Source organism: Falco peregrinus, chromosome 12 (assembly GCF_023634155.1).
Source record: "Falco peregrinus isolate bFalPer1 chromosome 12, bFalPer1.pri, whole genome shotgun sequence".
NCBI lineage: Eukaryota > Metazoa > Chordata > Aves > Falconiformes > Falconidae > Falco > Falco peregrinus.
In genome coordinates, this window is record NC_073732.1 from 15,145,895 (window position 1) to 15,164,108 (window position 18,214).

Genomic DNA, 18,214 nt, shown 5'->3' on the forward strand with positions numbered 1-18,214 from the left:
CATTAATGCAGGCATGATCATTGTCTTGTTGGTGAGTAACGGAGAGAAGAAATCTCAATTCCATTTGTCTGAGCTTCAAAGCCAGAGGATGAAGGAGATGGAAGTTCCGTGAAAACCCCTGGGAATCCATGCTCGTTGCTGCTGTGGTATCCTAGGAGGAGCTGGACTGCCAAAGGTGCCTGAGGCTTTTTTTTTCCCCCAAGGGCCAGCTTCTGAGACTGTGGCACATCCTACTTTTTTGCACGTTTCTCACAATGCTTTGGAAGACAGCAATGGTCCAGCTCCTTGGTGCACCCTTTAGCCTTTGTAAAGTGCTTCTGTTCTCCCTTTTAGATCATAGTTCTTTATGATGACACTGGAAACCAAGAGGTGGTCTTCTGCTTGTCATGTTTGCTCTGGTTCAGCTGAACACAGCGAGAGGCCTCCTGGGGCCCCTTGGGACAAGCACTGTGAGTCTGAATACTCCAGATCTCTTCAGGTTCTTTCTGTCTTGACCAAAAAATCAAGTCCCAAACCAGTGGCAAGTCTCAGTGTGTCCCCCAGACCTCATGTTACCTGTGGTTCCTGGTTTAGCCCCAACATGAAACTTCCACTAGCAGCAAAAGGAGAGTTTAGAAGACAAAGTTTATTGCAAGTGAAGTGAATAAAGATCATCTCTAAAAGCCAAGAGAAACCTGAAGTCACATCTGAGTGGCAAGAGCTGCAGAGGAAGTGGTGAAGCAGCAAGTTGCTATGGAGATCCCTCATTGATAGTCCTGTGTGTGTTTATCTCTGCAGTGAGCTACACACAGGAGGGGGATGTACGCTGCTTCCTCTGGGCTTCAGAAGTCTTTACCACTGTCATGAGTGGCTGATGTCCTAGGTTTGCTGTTCTGATGTGGCTGAAGATCTCAAAGCAGTTGCAGAGCTGCCCAGGAGGTGTGCTGCACAAACGTGAGCTGTGTAGTGTTCCTGGGAACTACGCGTGACACTACGCTGCGCTGATGGGCGACATGCAACATCTGGAGGAAAATTTGTAGGCGGTGGGATGTGATTTCTCTTAGGTAATGTTAACCTTCAGGATACTTCCATGTGCCACTTTGCGCCCAGGTGGTGACCCCATAGGTGCTGTCTGGTTACTGAGCACAGTGCTCAAGGGGTGCCAGAGTGTTAGCAAAGCAGCTGCTCTCCCCTGCCTGGTGGGCTCAAGCTGATGGGTATCCCTGTTCCCGGCCAGATGGTGCATGTGACTAATTTGTGGTCTGTTGGCATTGTCATGTAACCTGTTGCTTTGACACCTGGGATGGAGGTGATAGGTGTTAGGAAAAGTTTAGGATTTGAGAAGCGCTTCTTGCATGTCTGGCTTTGAACCTGCAGCTGAGGAACTGCCCCCTGCCAGATGTGTTATTGGTAAAAGGAGGCCAGCCATGGCAGCGCTTTCACACACAGCAATGGCCCTGAAAACAGGCTGGGAGATCGCCCGGGGCAGCTTTCCTCTGCCTGACAGGGCCTTACTTCTGCTTCCCCGCTGGTGCTTTCCCTGCTCCCAAAGGTCTCTGCGTGGGGACACAGTGCCTCCCAGGTGGGCTGCTTCCCCTGGGGCTCCTTGTCTTCCCTGAGAAAAAAATCAGGAAAAAATATCAGCACTATCACCTAGAAAAAAATTAAGCGTTCAACACGTCAAACAAAGGTTAGGAAGCTGTGCTAAAGATCTCCACCATGGCCACAACAGGTCAGGAAGGCTGCTTGAGGTCCTGCTTTGCGGAGAGGTGCTGTCAGCAGCCAGGGTAGGGCAGGGGAGCAGGGTGCCTGTGCAGGCTTGCGGCTGCTTCTGCTCAGCGGCACCCAGCTCTGCAACACTGCCACCCAGCGCAACCGGCAACAGGAGTCTCGCTTGGGATTTTAAAAACTTTAAGTCTTAGGAAACCCTGTGTGGCTTTATTTTTCTAGCTCGGAGACCTCCCCTCCCACCCCGGCCCCCGGAGTGTGATGGTGCTGTGTAAATAGCAACGGCAGCACCTGCCTTTCTGCTTGGGGTTTTGAAACATGAGTTTTCAGCTGCTTCTGCAACCACAATGCTGAGAAATGTCTTAGAAACAAACCAAAATCGATACCAGCAGGTTTCTCAGCCAGCAGCCTGAGCCCTGGGGTTTGGAGAGATGCTACAAATAGCACGAGCATTTGTAAGAGAGCCAGCTCCACCTCCGGAGCCTGGCCTGGAGCCAGATACAGTTAATTCATTCTCAGCAGTGCTGGAAGGGCCACAGGGATGCTACTGATACAGCCGTATCATCCTCTCCCCGGCAGTCTTTGAGGAAGAGAGCAGACCTGTGTCTTTACCTCAAAACGGTGATGTGACGTAATACCTGTGCCCTGACAGAAGCTTCTGGGGAGGCACAAGACAGCCGTGTGCCCAGGTCTCCTGCAGCATGCAGTGCCTTCTCTTGTGGCGTCCTGGTAGAGAAGCAGGATGTAGGGAGAGGTGTGCGCGGAGCTGACGAGCTGTGCTGTGAGCACAGTCCTGCCCCAGGCGTGTGGGCGGTGGGGCTGACCGGTGGCACCAGCGTGCTGCTGCAGGAGGCAGCTCTGGGCACAGCGGCCGGCTGAGTCAGTGTTCAGGTGTGGTGGTCACCTACATGGTGCAGTGAAAATGCGGTAATTCACTTTCCTCAGGGTGGTTTAATTTGGTTCCCTGAGGGTGCTTTACCTTAGCACTTTTTGCCAACGGAGCAGTAACAGGTGGGTCTGCCCACCCCCTTGCCTGTGGATGTGTCGCATCGCTTTCCTCTGCCCTTAACAGAGAAGCTGTTTGTGCTTTGGTCCCCTAGGTATGGCCAGGGAGGCATTTTCTAGTCTCTTCTGACAAAATACACCATTATCAGGTTATCCTTCATGAAGAAACCCCCACCATCAAGCAGCTTTGAGCCCTAGGGAACTGATGTGGAGAAAGATCCTGAAGTTTTCTGGCTTTTTGGAAAAATCTGGTTTTTTAAAGAGTGAGGGTTTCTAAGATTCGATGCTACTGCTATGCCATTGCCAGCTACGCAGTTCCGTAGCCCTTGCATCATGAAATTAGCTCCGATACCATGAGTTTTATGGGTTTGCTTTGAAGAGCACATGGTGACATTTGGTCTGCCTATCACCAGTTTCTCGCTCTTGCCTTCCCCTGTGCCTGCCTGTTCCTAGCCAGCATGGCACAAGGTTGTCCACCCCCTGAGCATGGCCCCTTGTATGAAAGCTTTCTCATGCAGGACCTGGCAGATGATGTTGTGAAGAGCAGTGACGTCCCCCAGTCTTTGCCAGCTCCAGCGCACAGCCAGAGCAGCTCTGGTCACCTCTAAGTCTAGCAGATATTCCTTCACGGTGTTTGCCAAGACATTAATACAAGTAGAAATGGTAAAATGAAAGAAAGGATTTCTGCTTTGATTGTAGAGAGGGCATTCCGCAGAGTAACCAGGTAAGAGCTGGTCTGTTTTCATGATGTAACAGGAAGACTTCTGCCTAGAACTGTGATCCAGCACTTCTGGTCCTGGCACTGCCACTGCCTTGTTAAGTGTCCTGAACAAATCCTCTGCCTGCACCAAGCTCCCTTACCATTCCAGCCATCTTTGCCACAGCCCTTCCCATGCTGGAAAAGAGAAAACCAAAAAGTATACATTGTGATGCGATGCAGTACTGTTTCACTCATTTTGTTGTGTAACTGAAGCCAGAACAGGTGTTATCTCCCTTCCCACAGGCCAAATTACTTCTTGTGGCAGAATAAAAAATGTGGCATCTCCAGTCTTCTGCATGAAAGCTGCTATAAGTGACTTATAAAGTCCTCTGAACTTTTATAGCTCCAGGGAGGAAGGTGCCAGGGCTGAGGGCAGACATTAACACTTGTGCTGCTTTTAAATGGGCACCAAGGTTAACCATCACCCCACCGGCACCTTGCCCGGGGACCTTGAACTGCAGCTTGGGTGAAAGCTCTACATTGTCTCTTACTATGTAACTCCAGGGCCCCCCTGGCAGAGCAAAACTGCTCCCAGGGGTGCTGGTGGTACCTGTGACCTTGTGGGGTCAAGCGCTGTAGGAGTCGTTTTCCTGGTGGGACTGTAAGGAGGGTTCCTGTGATGGTCAGCCAGCAGGCTGCCACCACCCCGAGCCCTGGCGTTTCCTTCCCGGGGGTGTTGAAGCGTTTGGAGCACAGCCAAGCACCTTCCCTTTCCAGCTCTGATGAGATGCAACTGGTGCTCCAGGAAGCTTGACTAACAAGGGAGCTGGCAGGAGAGGGAATGCACTCTATCAAGGCCCGATGGCTCCACCATCAGCTGCAGGGAGGGATGTGGCAGTCCCTGTGTCCCACCGGAGACATCCAGTCGGTGGCTGGAGTATGACTATATGGGTTCTCTTCCTATAGAAGGCAGTGCACGAATGCTTGCACAGGTACTGACCCTGGCAGCCCTCCAGAGAAGATGGGGCTCAAGTCCTCCAGTACAGCCAAGGTGCACATTAGCAAAGTGCCTGCAGAAAATCTGCCTGGGGACTTGGGAAAGGCTTTGAGGTGGTGACAGCCACCTTTACAGAGGATGAGACAGTGCGGTGGCTTGCCTCTGGCACGAGGTGGCTTAGAGATGGTGCAGGACAGAGTCAGCGGGGGGGTGCAGTGGTCTGTCTATCATAACAAGGTACTCCAGCACTGAGTTTTCTTGGGGCCCGCACTGGGATGGGGATGGGGATGGTGCTTTTGCCAAGAACTGCTGCTGCGCCACATGCCCATGCAGGTAGCCCCTCTCCTCCCCATCTTCCTCACACGCTCTCAGCCTCCACACGAAGGCCCAGCCTCATCCCCTCCCTGCACACACTCTTCTGCCGCACACCTTTATCAGCAAGTGAGCCCCTAAGACTCTGTAATACCCAAAAGCACATCTGGACCTTCTTTTTCAACCACGGGCACTTTTCCACCCACCCCTGAGCCACGCGTAACCTGCCTGGTTCCCTCAAGCTTTGGGGACACCCGTGCCAGGTGGCCCCTGCCCACCTGCAGCACTAAGAGGAGCAGGAAGCCCCCACCTCGCTGGGGGCACGGCCGGCTCCGGCCCCTGGCTCAGGCAGCTCTCCCTCCTGCAGGCACGGGCAGGAGCCGGCTTCCAGCTCTGCCTGCGCACAGGCGCTCACAGACTCAGCCAGCCCCAGGTGGATCCATCGCATCCCAAGGAAGTTCCTACACTCCTGTAGGTGTGAGAAGCTTTTGCTCCGTTCCATGGATAACAACCGTTTTGCAAGAATGTCTGGGAATGCAAGGTTTTATGACGTCTGTTGGCATAAACATTCAAGGTAATTGGATAACGCATCCGCTGTCTCAGTCCAGGTCTCTTTACACTGGAATACATGCCTGGCTAGTGTCTCTGGGGTGCAGCACAGATAAAAGAACTTTTAACACCGTCTAAACTAATCATTCCTAAAATCTCCCAACTTGGCGGAATGAAACTCACCATGAATGGTATCTCTGTGCAGCTTCATACTGTAACTACGTATTGAATCAAAGTCAGAGCACTGACCACTGCATTTATGTTGTTTATTTTCTGTGTAACATAAACTCTGGTCTAGCAAACACTTAGGCCTGTGTCTGAAGGCAAGGCATGCGCGGGCTCAGCGCCCTCAGTGCGGCTATTCATGGGCAGGGCCAAACACATATGCCAGTGTCTTCGCGCTCTGCAGCCTCTGCGGAGCGATGAACTCGCTCTTTCAGAAAGGGATTCTTAAAATTCTCCTCTGACCTGTGGTGTGAGACCGGGGGGCGGGCTCAGAGACAAGGGCTGGAAATGCTGTGCTGGCTGGTGAAGTCCATCAGGGCTAAAGTGCCACCCTCGGATCTTCCTGGTGTATATATAAAACTGCCTTTGTCCATAGGAGTGGGGGATATCTGAGGGTCTGAGGCCACCCTCAGAGTCTGTGCATGATTCCTGCACTCCTGGTAGCTGATGTGGGTTGCTGACTTGAAGCTGGCTCCGAAGTGCTCCCGCAGCAGGAGAGCCCACGTCTCTGCTGAGGGGCTCCTCGCTGGGCTGGCAGGATGGCATCATCTGCAGGAGATTTCTTAATAGTGTTTCTTAATGCAATAGAGCCTGTCCTTTCTTTCCGTGAGTGGAGCTGCAGTTACGCACACGTAAATCAGTGTCAGGAGGAAGGTGTAGGTTGTATATAGGTCATAGAAAATATAATTGTGCAACTGCATTAACGCGTTCCTGAGCTAAGGCACTGAAATACGGTTTAGCTGCAGAGAATAGGGCTGTGGGTTTTAAATAGCCTTAGTCGGGCGTCTCTTGGATGGAGCTAGTGGTGCTGGGAACAGATCACCGTGCCTCCTCCGGGGGAACAGAAAGTCCCTTTGCAGAAGGCACTCTCAAAAAATGTTTAATGACATTCTTTGAAGTGGTTAAAATATGCATTAGTGTGCTGGGGGCTGCCGAGGAGGTCCAGAAAAAGGCATCACGAGTGTGTGGGGGAATGTGGGAGCTATCCCCCGCGAAATGGGGTGCCTGGCATCTGTGGGAATAACCCAGCAGCAACGTGCAACAACAACAGGTTTTTTACCCTGTTTAGCAGCGTAGAGGACCTTGGTGTGGGGCGCTTCTGGTGCTGAAAAGCCGGGATTAAGGGCACTGCCTGGACTCTGGTTTTCACGGCGAGCACAGGCAGGGGGGAGACGCCGCTGCACCAAATTTCAATCACAGCTCCGGTTCTGCAACGTAGTTCTGTTTGCAGGGATTTGCCTGCTTCTTTCTTATACCTCTTTGTCCTTGTTCTTCTTTCTCTCTGTTTTGTTCTTTTCTGCTCTCCTAAGAGTAGGGATCCCTCTGGCTCCTTTCTCCAGGAACTTGGGCCTCAGCAGCAGTGCCAAGCAGGTCAGGGAGCCTTTCTCAGAGCCCAGGCAGAACCACTGCCAGCCCTGCATGACAGGGTTTGTCCCTTAAATAGCAATATCTTTTTTAGTTTTCCAACTTCTTAAATCTCTCTCTTTTTGTTTTCTTGTGTTTTGAATACATAATTGGGTAATTCCCAAGGTGGTGAGCTACTCACTGATTGTATATACATGAATCACAACATCTTTCATGCCTTGTTGGACTGAGTTCCTGTATCCCATAGTCCAGTTCACACTTCCCAAAGTCTGTTTACTGCCTTTGGTGTCATAACTGTAATTTGAAATGTTACTCCATTTTACATAAACAGATTTCAAAGCACTTTCTGCCACTCCTAGAAACAGAGGAAAATTCCCACCTGCCTTCCATTTCTCTGTCTTGTTTCCTGCAAGTTCATTTCTGTTTTTATACACATGTCACAACTAGTCTGGCAAAGCCAAAGCCCCATTTCCTTTAGAGGAGGGAGAAAAACAACAAAAATGAACTCACAGGGGAAAAGACAGAGAAAGGGAGGGAAGACACCTCCTGAGTGGGGAACAGCTGTCATTGCAAACGACGTCGTCTCCGTGGTGGGAATCTCAGGATTCCCAGGATATCCTGGGTCCCAGTATATGGCACTCAGCACTGCAGGTCCCACAGAGAGGCTCCAGCAGCGAGGCTTCAAAGGCAGCAGAGCTGAAGACAATCTGTTCATGCATAATGGTGCAAAATGGCCATGCCCATGGCAGCTCTCCCTGTATTTGGGTTGCTCCGACACCATCTGGAGAAGAAAGAGCTTCCTCGTGGGGACAGGCAGGGAGCCCCGGGCTAGTGGCTTTCAGTGCTGGAGCTGGCGGTGTTGCACAAGCGAAGGGTATGCCCAGAGCTCCTGGCCCCTGCAGTGCCTCTGCCAGAGCCTTTTCCTCCTGTGAGAGCCACGGCAGCTTCTTGCCTGTCCTAAGTAATGTCGAGGATCTCACCACAGGGTTGGGAGGACAATATCACTCTGGCTGCTCTCCCATCCCATGGCAGGTGGAAAGCTGCAGGGGGCTTCTCTGCAGCTGCTGAACTCCCAGCTGGGGACACAGTGTGATAAGACAGCCTTTCCCTGGGGAGCCAGGTCCCCAGCAGGCCTGGCCAGCTAAAGCTTCTCTGTTACATAGGTGCCTGATTTCAGGGTGGCCTGGGGTGCGCAATGGGACAACGTCACTTCTGCACTAAGCCAGGTTGGCTGCTGGTAGAACTTCACAGGTGGTGTGGCACTGCCCTGTCCCAGCCCTCAGCTGGATGGGTTTTATCTGCAGCTCCAGCTTATTCTAACAAAGGGGTTTTCTTTGCTGGCAGCACTCAATGCCCTTGGCTCCTCTCCCTAGGGCCAGCCAAACTTTGCCTCTCAAATGGACAACCGAGTAACATGAGAAAATGCCGGCCAACATACCCCATCCATATGTGACCCGAATGCAGTGCTGCCTTACCCCGTGCACGGAGTGCGACCAGCCTCAGCGTGTATGTGCCTGGCACAAAGGGCTGCCTCACCTGCCCACCCCTGGACATGCTGTGTAGCTCGTGCCACCTCACTCTGTGCGTGCCTTACACCCACTCCCACCTCCCAGTGTGCACACGCTGCCCGTACACCCATCCGCACCTCGCAGGCAGCGCTGCCCTGACCTCCAGCCCCCGCAGCACTTCACCCTCCATGAGCTGTGCATCCGCCCCATACGCCTGCCTTGCAGCTGCCTCATCACCCAGAAATGTGGGGGAGGCTTCATTCCTGCATGAAGTGTTTGGAGTGTGTCTGGTGCCCCTCTGCTTTGCTCTGGTTTCTCCCCAGCTCTCCTCCGTCCTGTCCTCCTACCCCTGCTCCAGCTTCCTGCCCTTTGATGTGTCTCCCCTCCTCTGCTCCAGGGTATGAACTGCTTACTAGGTGGAGATGACTTCTCCCCACCCCGCAATTAGGTGCAATTATAAGGTCATGCTTTTCCCCAAACCCTTGCTCTGGTGTGCACTGAAGGTGGGTGGGCTCAGGAGCAGAGCTCTGCTCCAGGCTAACAACAGGCAGGACACAGAGCAGGGCCCTGGACCGTGCGGGCGAGCAGTACCAGTAAGTGTTGGAGGTGGGATGACAGGAGGGTCCTGGCAGTGCGGGGGATGTGGTGGCTGCTGAACATGTCCTGGCCTGGTGGCCCCTAGCAGGGACGCAGCTGCAGCAGCCTGAGCCTGCTCCATTCCAACACAGGAGCAGCAGATGGCTGGGTGCTTCCCGCTGTGGTCAGGCAGAGCCCAGAAATGTGCCCCTGGGGAAGGTGCAGCCAGTGTTTTCCTGGAGACAGGTCCCAGCAGCCAGCTGTCAGCTCTCCTCATCTGTGCTTCACAGCCTTGGCACCCATGGGAGTGCAGCCAGGGAAGGAGCAGGGCTCCATGGGGGCTCCATGGGCTGCAGCCCCTGGCCTTCTGAAGGTGCTGCCTTTGGCTGGAGGTGGGACCTCTGCATCTGCTTCCAAGGCATAGGTTTGCTTCCACCGCTGTTGGTGCTGGCTGCGAGGGAGCTGATGGATACAGCAAAGCACACCCCACATGTCATTCTCGCTGGGGGGGTGTCAGCTCTTGGTGGCTCCTGGCTCCTCATCACCTCCTTGGCCATACCCCAGGGGAATGCACGCTCCTGCGGCAGGTTTTGTGGAGCATGGCCGGGTGAATGCCTCACTGCTCCAGGTTGACTTTGGCCGCAGGGTGCCAGGAGCCAAAACTGCAGTGCCCAGCCACCCAGGCATGTCTCTGGCAGGGCAGCCCTTGGGTGCTGGGCAGTGCCTGAAGGCCAGAGGGAGCATGAGCCCCTCCTGCTGCAGCAGGGCAAAAGGCAGGGCTTCATCAGAACTGCTCCTTCCAAGGGCAAAATGCTGCCACCGCAGTCACAGAGTCCTCGCTCCATCCCATAGGGGAGTGCTCCACATGCAGATGTAGATATGTACACAGGCACACCTCCACATGCTTGTCCTCATGCACACGTATCAAATGCTGTGCTGCCGCCAAGGCTGGCCATGCTGCACTGCTTTCTCCTCTGGTTGCTCAGCAGGATGCAGGCAGCCAAGCTCAGGAGAAAAACTGAGCTTGCCGGCCTGCTGTGTGTGGGAATCCCACCTCCACAGTGCACTGCAGCATGGCAGCACTTGTACCGTTCGGGTCAGGGTGTCTGTCCAGGGTTTTTCTGATTTCTAACCTGTTTGTATAACAAGAGATGCAGATGAACGTGAGGTTTGCAGAGGGTCTGCAGGACACCTCTGGCTTTGACCTAGGCAACCAGAGAAAACCCGTCACGAACACAGACACAGTGGCTGCCAAACCGCTGAGGGAGCAGTGTGCAGGCAGGGAGAGCCCCTGCGTGCTCCCCTGTCCCGTGCCACGCGCTGCTGGCAGGGCCATGAAGCGGGGACTCCCCTGAGCTATCACCCCTGGCCAATGCTTCTGGGTCTGCATTGGGTGAACCATGCTCAGCCACTGAGGTCCTGGGAGCACCTTGGCTGTGGCCAAGTTTCAGGGCACCCCTTGGCAGCACAGCCCCAGTAAGGGACAGGACTGAGCTACTTGTGGCTCTTGGTGGCATTTAGGCAGCCAGGAGCTCAAGAGTATGTGTGTGTGTGTGTGTGTGTATGGCACGTGGAGCAGTGTGTAAAAACACACCTAGAGTGAAAGTCTCAACAGAGATTAGATTAAAAGAAAATGTAATTAAACACAGAGAGCATCCTGTCTATTACTCATCCTTCCTTGCATAACTCTTGGGACTGGCTGCCCTCACAGGTGGCTGCTCTGCTGTCAAAGTCATTTACTGGGCACCTGTTGGAAAAACCGCCAGGTCAGCACAGAACTAATTGCCCCGGCATCTTTCCTTGTAGCGAGATTTAAAAGTCTAGAGGAGAAATTGCTGAGAGTTCTTGCAGCTCCCCAGATGAGCCTGCAAAGCCTCCTGCTACTTAATTCTCCCCATGTACTCCTGTGAGTGACAGTGATGGGGACGAGGACACTGCGGTGGCCCGGAGGGTCTCCAGGGCTCAAGTGGCCCCTGGCAAAGGAGGTTGCACATCCCCTCCTGGGAGCGTGGTGATGACTGCTGCTGGGCCAAGGGGAGCAGGATGGAAGCTGCTGCTGTCCCCAACCCCTCTCAAAGGCTGCGGCACTTCTCCCCTTCCCCTGCTGTTTGCACCCAGGTCCGGGTGCTCTTGTGAGTGGCCAAACAGCAAAGAGCTCTGCAGCTGCGGATCGACACCCAGACACATGGGGTGCCTTTGTTCGCCTGGGTGAGCCGCCAAGTCACAGCCCATCTCCAGCTTCGTACCAGCTGCAGATCTAAAGCAGCTGACTGGCCTGCCAAAAAAACAAAACACGTCGAGGACCAGGGAGTGGCTTGTGCTAGTGCTGAATAATGATGATCCCTGCACGCTTATAAAACGACGAGGCGGAGAGCTCACCACAGAGCTGTTCCTTGCAGCCCTGCTCCTCTGCAGAGCATCACTGCACCTCGTCAGCCAAGGTACGTTTCTGAATTAAGAGATTCAAAATGGGGACTGTGTTTGTGTCTGCAGCGGGGCCCATGCCGTGTGGCTGGAGACAGATAGGGCTTTTCCTTTAAGCCTGGCGAAAATGCTGCCACTGCTCCTGTGGAGGAGTTTCTGGCCAGGGAAGTAGAGCAGCCCCGTGCTGCAGGGTCTGTAGGTGCCGACCTGCCCCAAGCAGAACCTGGAGCGCATGGGCAGCATCCCGGCTCCAGGGGCTGCTTGGGGGTGAGCAACAGAGCTCCTGCCTCTGCTCCGCAGTTCAATGCGTCCTTTCCCTTCTTGCAGCATGCTTTTGGGGGTCAGTTCATGTTTTATTTGAGTCTTGACCAACTTCCCCACCCTGCAGTGCCATGTACATCCTGGCACACAGAGACGCCCCCGGAGGGAGCTGCACTGTCCCTCCCACCGCCTTGCAGTGCCAGCCAGCCCTGGCACACGTGGGGATGTCCCTCTTGCCTTGCAGGCTCCTGCATGCCCACACTGCTTGCTTCCACGTCCCAGGGCCCAGGCTCTGTCCCAGCTCTGGAGCATTTTCGTTGTGCTCCAGCATCTTATAGCTTCCCCTTCCTTTGGCTTTGGACAGATGACAATGCTCCTGTGTGTCCTTGGGCATATATCACCCCTGCATCTTGCTAGGTATCAGGTGTGCGTGATGGGTACAAGTGCTCTCACCAGGCATTGCCTTGCTTCCTGTGTTGCTGCTGGGCACAGCCTGAGCACACACAGGGTTTCAGGCTGTTTTGGGCTGGGGACTTCTTTGGCACAGTGCCTTTGTGCTCTTCTCATGATCCTTTTCTCCTTGCTGTGCCCCCAGGGTGCCCTGCTGCACATGTCCTATCCTTCTTGTCATATTTCACACCCAGCTCAGCCATTTTCATTCTCCCCAGGTCCATTTCCCGCCTGCATCCCGGCACAGCCATGCTGGGCACAGCAGTGCAGCTCTCGGTCCTGCTCAGCCTCCTCGGCTTTGGGAAAGGCCAAATGTTTCACATGGGACCATGCCCAGATCCACCAGTGCAAGAAGACTTCGATATCAACAAGGTGTGAAAAACTTCTAAGAATCTCACAGTGGGTAGGGAGTTAGGCTAAGGGGGCACAGGAGGATGGCAAACTGCTGGGTGCCTGGGAGGGGTCGGCAGGTCTGGTCTCAGCACCCTGTGCTGGAGCTGCCAGCGTGGGTCTGTGGCCCCGCTGACCCCCCGCAGCCTCCTGCGCCACCGACATGGGTACTCAAACAAACTGAGCAGGCAAAACTGTGGCGGCAAATGAGCCAGGCCACTCTGCCTCAGCCCTCTTGTGCTAAAAGCGTCTCTTCGGATTTTTTCTATCAGTATTTGGGGAAATGGTACGAGATAGAGAAGCTGCCCTCAAGCTTCGAGAAAGGAAGCTGCATCCAGGCAAATTACTCGCTGAAGGAGAACGGGAAGTTCAAAGTGATCAACAAGGAGATGCTGTAAGTGTTTGTGCTCAGGCCATGTCCTCGTTGCAGCAGTGGCATTCCTGTCACCTCACTTGCCATCCGGGGGGTAATTTTTCTCTAAATTGCCTGTTTCTGGGTCCGGGGGTGCTGGGGGAGGCACCCTGTGGCCACAGTAGCTCTTCTGGGATAATGGGCTTTGCTGTGGTTACGGCAGAGGTGTGGGTCTCTGGTTTCTGCCAGCGCTTCGCTGGGGGTCGTCACCAGCCCTCTCTCTCGTCTGAGGTGAGTAATGAGAAACAATTGCACATGGTTACTCCAGTGTGAAATAGCTTGGTTCTCCCCCGTGACTGGTTCAGGATCCCTGGTGATGGCTGAGAAGCTGGATGCCCTGGGTCCTGTCCCTGGGGAGTCACAGGGCTCGTTTATGGGGCGACAGCCACCACCTGATGCCCCTGCGTTCTGAGAGGTGCCGGTGCCCTGTGCTCCTCTCTGCTCTGGAGTAAAGGTACCCGATGAAAAGGGGCAGGGAGGGTGAAGCACATCGTTCATTCTTATTTAAGCAAGTATTTGTCAGCCTTTTTCTGGAGCATTTACCTTGCACCGGTAGTAACTACTGTGTAAGGGGATCGGCAATCATTGCCAGTTTAAATCAGTGAGCAAAGTGAATCCACTGATTGTTCCCTTTATTATACATGATATTTTGCAATTATCCTGAGCCCTCCTGGCCTTTCGTATGGACAGATGCATATATTAATTCATCTGTCTCTACCAGCAGCCCCGGCTGTCGTGGGCTGCTGCTGCAAGTGGCTGAATGAATGAGGGAGTGAGTGGTGAAGGCAGCGCTGTCCCCTGCGCTTCCTGGCATGGATGGGGACTTTGTTCTGGCTCACAATAACAACAACGTAGCAACACATCACTGGTGTCCGGCAGAGAGAAGCGTCCATGCCGCTCGCTGACTGCACAGCGCTGTCTCTGCAGCTCCACTGCTAGGGCAGCGCCTGGCAAACAGCTGGCCATTCACTTGTGCCTGCATTAAGCTGCAGGGGATTCATCTGACCACCGTGCCACCACGGCAGCAGCCGGGGACCCTGAAATGTCAGGAATATTTTGGGTCAGGTGTGCACTGTGCATGGCTCCAGCATTAGCCCCCTGACCTCTGCTGCTGGCAGCATTAGCTTCTCCCTCCTTGGGTGTCCCTGTTCCACAGACAAGCGTGAAACTTTCCTGCCCTGCAGGCAGCATCCAGGTCTTGAGGCATCTGGGGGAAAATGCAATTATAGAACAGGCAGCCTGAGTCACAGGGCTTGCTTGCCAGTGGTCTGAACCAGCAGTGAAACAAACCCTGGCATACCAAGCAAGGGCAGGTAATTTGTGTGCAGAGGAATGTGCTGTGACCTGGAAAAAATGCAGGTGATTAAACAGACGTGAACACAGGTCTTCCACAAGCAGCAGAAGTCGAGCTGCTCCCTGGCACATCCGAGATCAGTGCTGGGATCCTCCCATTCTGTGCAGAGTGAACTTGCTCTCCCTCTTCTCGGTCACTGTCCCACGGCACTGAAGATACCCTGCTGCCAGGGGCACAGGGACAGAGGCACCCTGGGGTGCTGGAGTGGTTTAACCTGGGAGAGCATTTGCCCTGCTGTGCCTAGCCCAGGACCTGGTGTGCCCCGGGTGCTGCTGAAGCCGTCCCTAGGGGCGAGCTGTCCCTCCAGGGATGCTGTGGTTAGCTGGTACATGTTTCAGCCTCCTCTTGGCAGGTGGATGCATCAGGAGGGATGATTTAGTGGAAGAAGGAAAAAAAAAAAGTTATTTCACATTCTCCTTATTTCTCACCTTGTTCTCCCCTTAGTTCCAATGGCAAAATCAATGAAGTCGAAGGAGAACTCATGCACATGGATGTAAAGGAGCCGGCCAAGCTGGGCGTCCGCTTTAACTGGTGTAAGTGTGCAGCTGGGAGGGTCGCAGCCCCCACTGTTTTCCCAGTACCCGCTGACCCCATCGTGGGAGGGCAGTGCCTGCACAGAGCACACACCACTGCCAGGTCATCAGGGGTGCAAAACTAGCAAAGCAAGAGGCAAAGCTCCCCTGGTGACTTCAGTGCAGCATGATGGGACAATGGCCAAGGGTTAGTACAGGTGTTGTGACCAGCAGGCAGGGGTTTGGTGATACTTGTACATTTACAGCAGCAGCGCCTGAAGTGGTGGAGCACTCAGCTGATCTCAAAGCAAGAAAGACCAGCAGCATCACTATCCCTCTAGGTTGTTTCACAGATGCGAACAGGGAGGGAGGAACGTGGGGGAGGTAGCCCCACAGCCGCTGCAAGGGCTAGGAATAGGCTTGTTTTTCTGAACACAGCGGTATAGCTACTAGCCCACCCTGCCTCTGCTTACAAGCACCTTTTAATAACCATTAATAATATGGGGATTTTTGCTTTTTCTTTCCTTGTCAATGTAATGCATGACAGGGCCCCGCTGAAGCACAGTGCATCTTACTCACTTTGTACAGCACTTTCCTCTGTCCACAGCCAAAAAAGAAGTGGAAAGTGAGCAGAAGTCTCCCCTTGGCTCCCTTTTTACTCTGCTCCCTCACACCTTTTCCTTGGTTGTTTCATAACACTCACACAAATGGGTTATTTGGAGAAATGGGTGGAGCAAGAGTAGCTGCAAAGAAGATACAATTATTGTTCATGAGCACAGCCAGACTTAATTATGCACTTCTAAGGCATCACCTGCAGCCATTTCACCTGCAGTGCATGCAACCCCAACCGTCCTTGCCAAACATGGACCCCAAAGAACCGCACCTGGCACTCCTAATTGCACCAGAAATAAATCATGGGGCACTTACACCGGCCTACTGCACTCGATCCCACTTTCTGCCTGATGGTTTGATGCTGAAGTGGCTGTCCCTCATCAGATCAGATCAGATCAGATCAGATGCTTTGGTGCAGCAGCCTGATGGAGAACAGAATTTGGCCCGGGTGGCTGGTGCTGGTGGATGTGCTGAGCCATGCTGATTCCCAGCACCTGGGTTCTGGCTGGTTCCATGAGGCAGGGCACTCTGCAGCAGTGGGTGATGGGGAGCGAGATGGTGATATGTGCTCTTCAGATCGCCAGTGTCAGCTCTCAGCCATACAGCCCATCCCACCAGCGAGCACCCTCGCACAGGTAGGAGTCCTGATAGGCTTTTATAAATTATAGCTCCCTGTACTGACCACAATTACACAGTTCAGGAGCAGCAAAAGTGGGAACAGCACGAGGAGCCATGGCTCTGGTGCCACAGATCTGTGCAGAGTTGGTTGTACATCGCATACATGGTGCCCTTCTTTCTCCTAGTCATGCCTTCTGCCCCATACTGGGTCATCTCCACTGACTATGAAAACTACTCTCTGGTTTACTCCTGCACTAACATCCTCTGGCTCTTCCACATTGACTATGCCTGGATTATATCAAGAGCTCCTGAGATGCACCCAGAAACCGTGGAGCACCTGAAGAGTGTTCTGCAGTCCTACAAGATTGACACTGACAAAATGATGCCCACGGATCAAGATAACTGTCCCCCTGAGATGTAACTACTGGCACACAGCACCGGACCAGCAATGAACTTTGTTGCTTTATTACCCATTAGAATTTCTCTACATAGCAGAGAAATGTAGTAATCCCTTCGCTAACACTAGTTTGCCAGTCCTGAGTTACTCCTTGCTGTCGTTCCCCCTATCGTTCTTCCCCCTTTTTAATCTCGCTCTGACTTTTGCAGAGTAACTGACTCATTCAAAACTAACGAGTGAAGAAAAGAAACCCTGAAGTGCAGACATGAAGCTCTGCTGTTGCTGTGAGTCCTCCAGTATGTCGATGGGAAAGGGTATGAGATGTGATGTGTGGGTATTAGTCCTGGGCAAAAACCTTCCATCACACCCCCCCAGGTTTGTTTCCTTTTTTTGTCTTGATGCTTCTGGGCCTGCTAGGAGTTTACGGTGTCTGAGCTACATTGCGGGCATGGCCTTACCAGCGGCGACATCCAGACACAGTGGGTTGGTCCTGCAGCCTGGGAACTGAGAGAGGGCGTCTTGAGTGCTCTCTGGTGTGGGGCTGTAGGCGTATGTGGCTGCCAGGTCAGAAGGTCTCCTTGCTAGAAATCAGATCTGGCTCTTTGTATCTAAAGTCTAAAAATGTTTCATCATCGCTCCACCCCCAGTGTCTGTATGTGTCCTCTCTTGCCTCTAGTGAGGCTGGGCCTGCTCTCCCAAGGGTCAGCTCTGAGAGTGCCTTGAAGCAGACAGAAAGAGATGGGGATGCTCCCTTGTCCTCTCTTCTGGAGACTTTTCTCCAAACACTAAGAGATGGCAGGCTCTGCCTGACATCCAGCTTACTGCTTTTGTACGTGCCGAGAGCCTGCTGGGCACTGGACCTGCCCTGGCAGGTGCTCACCAGGCACTGCGACAACTGTGCTTGAATAGCATTGATGCAGCTCATTAAAAATGGAATCAAAATATCCGCTTCGGGCCTTTTGTACCTTCCTAGTTGCATGAGCTTTTCAAGCAGGTGTGGGGAGATCAGTGCACGGGGTCTGCCCCTCCTCTGAGGCCGTGGCACCTCCAGAGCAGGAATACGATGCAACATAAGCAACTGTGTCTGAAGTGGAACGGTTTGCTCCAGGAGCCTGGAAGTCTGTTCAGTTCTCTGGGATTGGATGTGTGGGCTTCCCCCATCCTCTGAACCATGCCAGCAAACCAATGTCGCAGCTTTGGCTGGCAGTGACCCCCATGTCCTGCTGCTTTTATTGACATGGAGAAACAACGATGCGGATCTAGAACACCGCAAACCTGCAGGAATCATTCTACACTTACTGTGGTAGGAGCCTGCTCGGTGTGGGAGTGCAGCAAAGCACTTTCGTGCCCTGGGAGGGCTCCAGGAGCTGAGCAGGGAGCTCTTTACCAGCCGGAGGAGGCTGGGCTGGAGGGAGGCCTGGCAGGGGGCAGGAACAACTGCCGTGTTCAGCCTATTCTCCCTTTACACTTTCACACCCTAATGCCACGGTTCCTGCACCCCAACACCAAACGCTCCAGCCGCACCCTCAGGCTGTAGGGATGGCGGACGGACAAGCCAGGATGCTGACAGCTACACGGCGGCTCCCAGGTGTGTCACATATTTTTGGGCAGATATTTCATCGCTGGCTTATCAGATTCCTATTTTCTCCCTCGTGCGGCCGGCGATGCTGCAGCCCACCTCCCCTTGCAGCTGTGCGGGCAGCCCGTGGCGCGGTGGCTGTGTGGGCGCTGAGCCCCCAGGAGGGGACACGGGGTCCCCCCGGATCGGGCCCGGGCCCGCAGCTCCGGCCGAGGGACGCCGGCCTTCCTCTGCGGCGGCAGAAGCCCGCGCTGCCGCTTC

General features: G+C 53.8%; 1 protein-coding gene across 2 annotated transcripts; it reads left to right on the forward strand.

The window, feature by feature from the left end:
- Nucleotides 1-922: 922 nt before the first annotated feature.
- APOD (apolipoprotein D) lies at nt 923-17,316 on the forward strand. 2 transcript variants are annotated; one of them, XM_055817529.1, is made up of 5 exons: nt 923-1,043; nt 12,298-12,451; nt 12,742-12,863; nt 14,680-14,768; nt 16,163-17,316. In XM_055817529.1, the coding sequence occupies exons 2-5, from the start codon at nt 12,329-12,331 to the stop codon at nt 16,396-16,398; spliced, it is 570 nt and encodes a 189-aa protein (XP_055673504.1). In that variant the 5' UTR covers nt 923-1,043; nt 12,298-12,328; the 3' UTR covers nt 16,399-17,316. The 2 variants fall into 2 exon arrangements, with proteins under 2 accessions (XP_055673504.1, XP_005237786.1); XM_005237729.3 differs by lacking the exon at nt 923-1,043 and adding an exon at nt 11,258-11,385.
- The last annotated feature ends 898 nt before the right edge of the window (nt 17,317-18,214 follow it).